The sequence below is a fragment of the Physeter macrocephalus genome, chromosome 2, assembly GCF_002837175.3.
Source record: "Physeter macrocephalus isolate SW-GA chromosome 2, ASM283717v5, whole genome shotgun sequence".
Classification (NCBI taxonomy): Eukaryota; Metazoa; Chordata; class Mammalia; order Artiodactyla; family Physeteridae; genus Physeter; species Physeter macrocephalus.
The window spans coordinates 10,089,813-10,100,227 of NC_041215.1; the positions used below are offsets into that span (position 1 = coordinate 10,089,813).

General features: G+C 50.2%; 1 protein-coding gene across 6 annotated transcripts in view; it reads right to left on the bottom strand.

Annotated features, from left to right (window-relative positions):
* Positions 1-10,415, bottom strand: part of RUFY1 (RUN and FYVE domain containing 1) — a 68,797-nt gene that overhangs the window by 9,354 nt on the left and 49,028 nt on the right. For 3 of the 6 annotated variants that reach the window (XM_055080226.1, XM_055080221.1, XM_028498182.2), the window contains 6 exons: positions 9,515-9,634; positions 8,702-8,831; positions 6,696-6,790; positions 3,619-3,667; positions 1,813-1,890; positions 566-713 (listed from right to left, as the gene is read on the bottom strand). In XM_055080226.1, the coding sequence (XP_054936201.1) occupies positions 567-713; positions 1,813-1,890; positions 3,619-3,667; positions 6,696-6,790; positions 8,702-8,831; positions 9,515-9,634 (619 nt within the window). In that variant the 3' untranslated portion in view covers position 566. Of the gene's footprint in view, positions 1-565; positions 714-1,812; positions 1,891-3,286; positions 3,470-3,618; positions 3,668-6,695; positions 6,791-8,701; positions 8,832-9,514; positions 9,635-10,415 lie in introns of all 6 variants that reach the window. The other 3 variants (XM_055080231.1, XM_055080228.1, XM_055080229.1) reach the window with 3 other exon arrangements.

Here is a 10,415-nt window from a genome sequence, read left to right on the forward strand (position 1 = left end):
CACCAGAATGAAAAATGATTTTACTGCAGGGCTAATGATGGATATTCACAAGAGTGTGAAACAGCAAATTTCTTGACTATGAAAAATAAATGATTTTATTGCAGGGCTAATGATGGATATTCACAAGGGTGTGAAATAGCAGATTTCTTGACTCTGAAGCAGGGAAGGCATGCTGGGGCAGCGGGGAGGGAAAGGAATTGATTACTCACTACACTAGTGGGTCTCCTGCAAAATAGGATAGTTCTTTGGAAACTGAAAAATGACAATAGCGAAATCATGAAGTTCTATCTGAACCAAAGCCAGTGGTGTCAAGGGAGAAGAATTTCAATCCAGAGGAGCTGAATCCATACAATTTGGAAAGGAGAGGCGCGCAGCTTCTGGTCCCGTGTGCTGTGTTCCAGAGTGCCAGCAGCCCAGGCGAGAATCTTGTTCTCTTGGGAAACTAACCTCCCAAGCCCCTGGCCACCTCGAGACCCAAAGAGTTTGGCACTGCTCTGAGGCAGCCCACGCCCATGAAGACAGGCTGGCAACTGGTCCAGAAAGCAGGCCCTGCTGATGCCCCCACCTTAGGAGCCGGTGGAGGAGGAGCAACGCTGAAGGAGCAGGGTGTGGCAGCTGTCGCACACACGTACTGGCTTGGGGTAGGAGGGCAGGGCCAGCTCATTACTGGAGCACGTGTTGCAGAAGATGTGGCCACAGTTTCGGCAGTGGTGCTAGAGGATGGAAAAGAACTCACGCTCAGAACACGCTGAGCTGCCTGGGTCTGCACACCCGCTCTAATTTATCGACCTTTAAAAGTTTAATGTTTTAAAATCCCTCCTTCGTGTATCAGTGAGGCATGTACCAATTTGGAACGGGTTCTTGTAGACCTTGTTTCTACATTTATGTTACTGTAAAATCCATGGAGTTTTGGAGGGGTGAGTTAAGGTTCTTTTTCTTTGTGTTTTATTGGACTTGACAGCTCCTAACTCACTGAGTTGGTAGTCCGTGCTACTTAAAGAGCCCGGGTTCATTCTCTACAATTGCTACATTCCATGGTGGTGACCCAAGGTTTCTTTAGCCAGCCCCTCCTGAGAAGGGCATCTTGCTTTTGTAAACAGGGCTGCCATGAACCTTGGGCACATGGCAGATGCCAAGACAAGGACCTGTGTGTCCCTCTATACATCACTTCTGCCAACTGCCCCCCACTCCCCCAGTCAGGCTAGACAATGGACCTTGAACTGGGCCATTCAGTGTGGGGAGCCTTAGTAAAGGCTCTCTATTTTGTGTGAGATCTATATCCTGCCCAACTGGTCAATAAAGGCTCTGTCAACCCTGGACCAAAGGCTGGGCCCAAGACCTTCTGTTCCCGGAACCTGAAGGCAGGCTACACAGGCATTCACCGGGGTGGGGGGGCAAGTGCCCTGCCCAGATTGCCAGTTACCTTTTGGTGCCACCCGGATGCCTGTCCTGAGACTTATTGCCCATAGGTTCCCCATAGATTCTGTTTTTGCCTAACTTAGATTTTGGTCCTATTGCTTCCAAAGAATTTTCAGTTGATATACACACGTAGACCATTTCTGCAGACAAGCAGCCCCAACTCCCAAATCATTGAGAGGACTGTGATGGAGACAAGGCCTGTAACTTACCGGCTGGGGTCCCTGAAAGGGGGCAGGCTGGAAGGTCGTCTGCATGGGCCAGCAGACCAGTGAGCATGAACACAATGCAGTGGGCCTAGTCCCACAGGCCTTTTTCCAGAACCAGAGGATGGAGAGCCCAGGCAGGGCACGAACTCAGCCCCTGGGCGAGCGAGTGGAGGGCTACCCCACATACCTTTCTCCGGGAAATGGAAAACTCCTTTTCACACTGCTTACAGTGTGTGGCTTCATCGTCTTTCAGCCAAGTATGGCCCTGAGGAGGAAAGAACACCACAGAATCCCACTTTATGGCTTGGTTCCGGATGAACCTTTAGCTGTGTTCATCCTTCAACCCAGCATTTGCTGTCCCTTCCTAATAGCACCTGGTCTGCTTTTGCGGGACTGCCTCTTCTCCACTAGAAGTGGCTTCACAGGACTGTCCCCCACCCTGACCACAGCTGGAGCTCATGTGCTGCAGCCTGCCTGCCCTCTGGCTTCCTGGTCTCCACAGGTTGCCCCCAGTCCTCAAGCCAGATTCTCCAGCCTTCCGTTGACCTGAGACTCACCCACCCCCTTTCAATAAATGTCCTGTGGCCGAGGTAACCAGAATCAGGATCTGGTTAACTCCAACCCTGGCTGAGACATTATCCAAAGTGCCTCTTGAACTGGCAGGAGGAAGAAGGGCCAACCCTGTCAGCCAGACTAGAAAATCTGTGACCACAGTCCCCACCGTGAGACAGAAGGCAACGTGCTGTGGAGACAGGAAGCCCTTCTCCACACACACTGAGCCCCCAGTCCTCAGGGCATCGTGGGAGGCAGATGTCTCCATTCTGTCTAGGAGCCAACTGAGGCTTAGAGAGATGCCTTTTTAGAGGTCTTTCTAAGGGAAAACTAGGATATGCGATTTATTCAGCCTCCGGGACTGAGGTGGTCAGGGGTCAAGGGCCCTGTGTACTTTCACGGCTCCTTGGCTTTTGTTGGCCATCATATTCCTGATGACACAGAGAGATCTTATGATTGGGAGCTGCAGCACCGCACCCAGGGCTTGAAACCTTGCATCCACTAGTTCCACGCAGCTCTAGAGTCCCATTTTATGATTTTTATCCTCCCTCTGGCACTGTCAGCTGACGTTTTCTGCACACTTCTGTGCAGTGCAGGGGATACAAAGATAAACAGCTCACAGCAATGACATCCAAGGAGCTTTCAGTCTACAAGGGAGGATACAGTAAACTGATGTGAACTGCAAGTCCAGGCTGCTGTTAGTTGCTGTGACAGTTTGCTGCTTCTGACCTCAGGTGCCCTGGTAGTCAGAGACATTAGGATCTCTGCTCTAGCATATGCTGGAGGGTGCCTTGTGAAGAGGGTGTTTGTGCACTGCTGCCACAGCAGAGCTGAGGCTGAAGGCTAGGAGCTCCTGCCCCCTCCTCTTCACTCTCTCAGCCCCAGCAGGCCAGCTTGGTACTGCACAGGGTCACCTGGACCACATGTTCCTGCTCTCCTTAAGCTGTGTGCCACTCTGACCTCCCCAAAATGGTCCAGAAACTTGGCCCAGCTCAGGGCTTAAGTGGTTCCCAGAAATGGCACAGGGCACTTTAGCTGGGCCAGTGTGGCCTCTGGCCCCTCACCTGGAGGGAAAGGTCTTACTCTCACTATTAAAAAAAAAAAAATACCTGGATCTCTTTCTGCCACTTTTCATTTCCTTCGTTAGGGCACCTATGATCTAGGCCTAATGTCAAACTACAGCTGACAGCAGAGAAACCAGAACCAGAGGACCTCGGTTCCAGCTTGGGCCCTGCCACTTGCAGCATCATCATCTCAGCTAAGTTACATGGCTCTGAGCAGCATTTTCTTATCTGTAAATAAGTGACAATAACCACCAATCAACCACACATTCTCACCTGATTTTTGTGAGAAGACCTAAGAGCACGCTAGAATATTAGCACGAGCTGACTTAATAGCTAGAGTAGTGATTCTTATGTTAATAACATTAATAATCCAGTACCTTCAGTGCCTTATTTACTTCTTTGATGTCTTCCATCTTCAACTTTGACCTTAAAAAAAAAAGAGAGCGAGAGAGAGATTCATAGCCTCACTAGAGGGGCTTTCAAACTTGAAGTAAACCCACAAAACCTTTTTGGCTTTGTGAAGTCAACAAGACTTGTAAGAGAGGAGTGTGATAACACGAGTTCTTGTAAAATTATTTCTTTCCACCTTTTTATAATCCCAGAGTCATCCCACTGTATTGGCTCATGTCTGGCGCAGTCTGAGGCTGAGCCTGTGGACTGAATCTGGCCTAAGAACAAACTATTGAATTGGCAAGGATTTAAAAAGACTTTGAAATAGCTGCAAGCATTTAAAAATTGAGAATTATCTCATAAAAGCCCATGTTTCTGGCTTCTCTGGGCAACTATGCCTGAGTGTGACATGTGCTTTAAGTCGGGGCAGGGGAGGGTGGGCGCTCCCATATCAGGCATGGGCTCCCCCATGGCAGGAACCTGAATCTGTAGGCCTCTCACCAGCCCCTTTCCTGCTGCCTGCTCTGTCTAGAACGGCCAGGCTCAGGGGGTATGATTGTTTGTTCTTGTTCCATTCTTTTTAAAAATATTTATTTATTTGGTTGCACCAGATCTTAGTTGCGGCATGTGGGCTCCTTAGTTGCAGCTCGCGGGGTCCTTAGTTGTGGCATGCGAACGCTTAGTTGCGGCATGCATACTGGATCTAGTTCCCTGACTAGGGATCGAACCTGGGCTCCTGGCATTGGGAGTCCTAACAACTGCGCCACCAGGGAAGTCCCCTTGTTCCATTCTTGTTAGTGCAAGAATAATTCCTTAGTTCTCCACATAACAGACAGGACTGAACACTGTCTAAACTGGAAGAATTAAACCAGATAAAACGAAACATATGTATTTGTCAAAGCCTTTTTTTAAAAGCTGAGATTAGCCTAAACTGTCACTGGATTAGCCTAATCTAAGTGCCAGAGAGGCAGGCCTCTGAGACACAGGCTAGACTTCTAGGGAAGGATTAGGAAACCAAACATCAAGGCCTTTAAAAGAAAAAACCCTGTGGCTTTCAGGAATGCTTGGAGGTGCTCCTTCTGTTCCCTGACTGGCTGCAGAAATAGGCTGCCAGTGGGCTGACAGGGCCAGAGGCTGCCTGGGATGGACAAGGTCAAGAGGGCAGCCTCAACATATAAGAACTTTCCTGGGAAATACAATTTGAAAAGGATCCAGATGTTCCCGATAAACTGGGCAGCTGTGCCTGTAGTTGGTGGAGGCATCTGAGAACAGGCTTCTCTGTCATCTGGTGTTGGCTTGCAAAAAGAAGGGAGGAGGGGAGAAAGCACTAGCCTTGCCGTGGTATGTATCCCTGACATGGCAACACCTACACAACCCGGCTGTGAAGGACATTCTGAAGCTGGGTCAGGCAGCAGTGCTGGGAGGCGGCCAAGTGCAGGGGTGCGTTTTCAAGACCAGAGCCTGTCCGCTTTTCTGAGGACTGTGGCCTACTAGGAGTGTGTTTCTGACTCTGTTTGCTGTCTGTCCAACATGAAGAGGACAGGCAGGAGAAAAAGTGGGGCTAGCCACCTGAGAAGGGGGGAGGGCACCCCGAGGACACCTCCCTCTCCGTCTGTCTAAACTGTAAATCCAAGAAGCCAGCACCACGCCAGCCTCCACATCTGGTTCTCATTAGTCTCAGGGACGCCCTCAGAGCTGGCCTGTGCTCTGAGTGTGGGGTTGACACCTGGCCTTGCCCACTCTCCAGGAGCTCTCCCCACGGTGGGGGCAGCAGCACAGGGTACTTGGCCTGAGAGGTGGCAGGCAGCCCTCAGGGCACAAGGGACCAGCAGCCCTGAGCTGATCTAGAAAGATATGGTGAGTGGGAGAGGATGGCGAATGGGCAGCATCTTCACGTCAAACTATTGAAAAGACCACATTCCCACCAGAGTCATAACATTTTCCTTTCTTGCTTTTCTTCATACTTTTGTGGGCCAGCCCAGAGCACTGCTTGAAACCTTCCAACTTTCCAGACAGAAAAATCCTAAGGTTGTGCGCATGTGTGGACTACTTTAGTGTGTTTCTGGTTTATCCTCAAGTTAGTTCCCATCTCTGGACCTTTTCTGGTCACAGTGTCTTCTGCACTGGGCCTGAGCCCGGGCTGTGCTGCTCACTGTGCCTGCATCAGGACTCAGGTGGGAGCAGTGAGTCAACCTGGGGTCTCTGTGTGAGTGATGGGGAAAGAGGAACTTTCGTTTCTCTGACGGACAGCTCTGCTGGGTGCTACACTGCCCCCGTGGGGGCCAGACCCACCTGTGAGGTAAGTGACAGACAGAGCTGGGAGGTAGAGACTGATTCCTGATGACTTTTTTTTTGCTTAAGCAAGCCAGTGTGAGTTGGATATCTGTCACTGGCAACCAAGAGTCCTGACTTGAAGAGAAAAACCCACACACTGGGTTTAAAAACGCAATCATCACACAAACGGGCAAGTTCCACAGTCTGCAGTGTGACCTATCAGACTGTCCAGAGCAACCTGGCAGGACTGGCACACCAGGGAGGACAGCTGTCAAGTCGAAGGGGAGACAGAACCAGCAGGGTCTGCACTCCTTCAGCATCACCCATTGGAGACAGACAGACAGACTCTGCTAGATATGAGTATCCAGTCTCAAGAGAGGTTCAGTGGTTACCATATTTGCACTGTGGCAGGCTTACATTCTCAAGCCATAGTCCTCCCTCTGGAGCTAAACACACAACCCTCTTATCACCCATCTTGTTCCCTTGGGACATAGATACTAAGTTTGTGAACATGAGGGTTCCAGTCACTAGCAAAGGATATTCTTGATGAATTAATTAACCCAAACCAGTGCTGTGTCCCTGGGGCCTGACTTCCTGGGTTTGGTGGCTGGGGGGAGGGGGTCACCCTTGAATAGCTGGCAGGCCTCCCCGACTGGCCTTCCCTCCTCTGACAAGAGGACACAGGTTTGGGGCTTGAGTGATGCAGTGGGCAGGCTGGTGTGACTCTCCAGGGGGAGGGAGGCCTAGTGGCCCTAATGGAGGTGGCAGACAAGGGGAGTGGGGTTCTTACTGGCTGAGGTGCAGACCCATTTCCTGGAGGGCTTGTTCCTGCTCGTCACAAACCTTCTGTAACTCTGTCTTCTCATCCTGGAGCTCCCGCAGCTCCTAAAATGAACAAACCAGGTGCTTGACACAGAGTTGAAAGTCTTTTTTTTTTTTTTTTTTTTAAGGTTTAGTAATCATAGTGACAAGCAGGTTGGAATTTTTTTTTTTTTCTGTTATGTTTTTACTTTTTTGGCCACTCCGCGAGGCGTGCAGGATCTTCATTCCCTGACCAACTTGTGGCCCCTGCAGTGGAAGCACCAAGTCTTAATCACTGGACCGCTAGGGAAGTCTCTGGAACGTTTTTCAAGAGCAAGAAACAGTTTTGTTGTATTAACCTTCTTCAAGACAGGGTTATTTCATAGGTTCCCTCATGTTTCACCAGAATGGGTAACTGGAAGGTGAGTGCTTCAGGAGTGGCTCTGCAGTACAGATGGTGACGTGGGGTGAGAAACGTTCAAAACAGACCCTCACAGTGCAAAAAAGGCTTTGTCTGTCTGAGTTTCTATGAAAAGACAGATTTGCATCAGGGCAAGCTAGTTTAGGAATAAACTGTTTTTCGGAAAGGGCTGGTCAAAATTTCCTGAGAATGAATGAGCAAGTCTGATGAAGACCAAGATCTGGGATCTCTTTCATGACCCTGAGAGTGGCAAGCCCTTCTGGAGGCCCCGAGCCATGGAGTGAAGCTCGCTGGGGATGATGCTGATGATTGTTTGTAATCTGGGGCCAGCACACCTTGAGGACACAGGCTGGCAAGGGCAGAGACAAAGACCCAGAAAAGTAACCTAGGTTTTCAGGGCTGACCCCGGGGCAGCAGCGGCGCTTAGGCCTGAGTGGTGGCAGTTCCCCCTTAGCCGCTCCTGGGCCCTTTGCTCCAGAGCCTATTAACACAGGCTCACAAGGGCATGCTGAGGCTTCCCAGTGATGTTAGACACATTGTTTTGTTTCTTTTGCAGGGGTGTGTGTAATTCAAATCTTAGATCAAAGTATTTTGAAGTAAAGGGGGCATGTTCCATCATGCGGCAGAACTTTCTAGAAGTCCTCTCCTCCCACCTCTGAGCCGGAGTGGCTCTTGAAGAAACTCTCCCCTCCCTAACAATCCCCACACTGGGCCTAGCAGGCTCTCTCATGAGGGGCTCTAGGTACTTTCCAATGGAAATCAAAGGGCCGTTCTCTCAAATTGCAGTGGTACCCATTATCGCGCTCAACAAGACAAAATCTAGGTCTGGGAACTGCCCCCGCTGCAGGGATCCACCTCCAGGGAAGGTGTGGTGCAGGAAGGCCGCCTGAGGCCTCCGCTCAAGGCCTCCTTCCTCTGCTATCACACCTCAGCCACACAGCCCTTCTTTCTGCTCCTTTGCTGCGACAGACCCTCACACTTCCTGGTGGCTCTGCATGGCTGGCCCTTGTTCAGCATTCAATTGTCTGCTTAACTGTCACTCTCTTCCCAGGCCACCCGCCACACCAGTGTGGGGACATTTTTCTGTTCTACTCTCTTCACTGTCCTCATTACCGAGTCTCTCTGGTTTGCTCACTGGATTATGATGCGTCTTTGCCTCTTCCTCCTAGAGCAGATGTGGGAACAGTGTCTCAGGCCTGGAGCCGGCTGGCGCAGAGCGGGGACTGGCCCTGCAGCTGCGGATTCACGAGTTGTGCGTGTGGCTCACTTGCCCACTGGGAGGCTCTTGAACAGGAGTTTCTGCAGATGCTAGAAGCTCTTTTTCTCCCCAAGACAGTCTGCCTTACCACTTTTTTTTTTTTTTTTTTTTTTTTTGCGGTACGCGGGCCTCTCACTGCCGTGGCCTCTCCCGTTGCGGAGCACAGGCTCCGGACGCGCAGGCTCAGCGGCCATGGCTCACGGGCCCAGCCGCTCCATGGCATGTGGGATCCTCCCGGACCGGGGCACGAACCCGCGTGCCCCGCATCGGCAGGCGGACTCTCAACCACTGCGCCACCAGGGAAGCCCTGCCTTACCTTTTTTAATCCTTCTACTTGCTGTAGCTCTGCTCGGAGTAGAGAGGAAGTGTCTTTCTCATGCTGTAATTCTCGCTGAAGAGCCTGTCTTTGCTCTTTTTCTGATTTCAACTCTTTCTCTAGACTTGCGCTGTTTTCGCAAAATGAACTTGAGTTAGTCTCAATGAGAGATTTTCATGGAGGTCCACAATCCACAACCCAGGTCACCACTCAAGAAACGGGGGATTCACAGGATCTGCATTGCCACGTGAGCATCTAGACCTTTTAACGAAGCATGGAAATAAGGCTCCCTCTCCCGCAGGGCCATCTGCAGCTCCAGAGGAAAGACCAGGAACATGTCATAGAAAGCAGGCACAGGCACACACTTGACAGTTATGCGAATGGAGAGGGAGAAAAAGAGCTCTAACACTTGGGGTCACAAACACAGAACCCTCTACTGAGATGGAGCCCTGAGGAAAAGAGACGTTTATTCTGCAACATTTATCCTGCTTTTTCCAACCCAGAGCCAGCTGACAATGGAGGATATTGGGGGGTTGGGGGCAAAGAGAAAGCTACAGAGGGGTAGGAAGTGAACCGCAGCTAAATCCTGATGCCCTTCTCACCAGCTGAGTAGCCCTGGGGACTATACTGAAGCCCCTGCAATCGTTTTTCTCATTCATGAAACAGGGAATAGACATCTCTTCTCTCATCTGAATCCTAGCCTTGCAGGGGCCACCTCTGAAGTGGACACTGGGACAGTCTGCCCCAATTGGGAGATGGCCTTCCCAGTCCTTCCCGCACCGCTCAGCCACCTGCTGCCGCCAGGGCTCCTACCACTGCTCGTGCAGCTGGGAGAGCTGGTGCTGCAGAGCGCTGCTCCTCCCGCCGAGCTCCTGCTGCAGCTTGTGGCTCCGCTCCTCGGCCCCCTGCCTCGCCCTCTCTGAGTGCTGTAACCTAGACCAAATGAACCAAATCTTTGTAAGGAAAGGATCATTCCTCACATTTACCATATAATTTTTGCATATTCTTGCTGGCTTTCTTTTACATTTAAAAATTAATTTATGGTAAAATTGACTCATTTTTGTGAACAGTTCCTGGAGTTTTAGCACAGGCATAAGTTCATGTAACCATTACCACAGTCCATTCTATCAGGTGATACAGAATAGTTCCATCACCCCACAAAACATGTTGGCACTGCCCCTCTGAGTCACTCCTTCTCTCCACCCCTAATGTTGTATACATGAAATTATACTTCATATAACCTTTTGAGACTGGCTTCTTTCAGCATATCTTTGCGATCAATCCAAGTTTTTGTGTGTATCAGCGGTCATTCCTTTTTATGGCTGAGTAGAATTTCATTGCATAGATGTACCATTTTATCCATTCATTTGATGAAAGCTATCTGAGCTGCTTTTAGTTTTTGGCAATTATGAACAGAGCTGCTATAAGCATTTGTGTACAGGTTTTTGCGTGAACATGAGTTTTCATTTCTTTTGGGCAAACAGCCAGGAGTGGGATTATTGGGTCATATGGTAAGAGTATGTTTGGCTTTTTAAGAAACTGTTTTCCAAAGTGGTTGTACCATTCTGCATTCCCCCTGGTAATGTATGAGTGTTCCAGTTGCTTTGTAGCCTCTCCAGCACCTGGTACTGTCATTATAAAAATATGTAGCTGGGGCTTCCCTGGTGGCACAGTGGTTGAGAGTCCGCCTGCCGATGCGGGGGACACGGGTTCG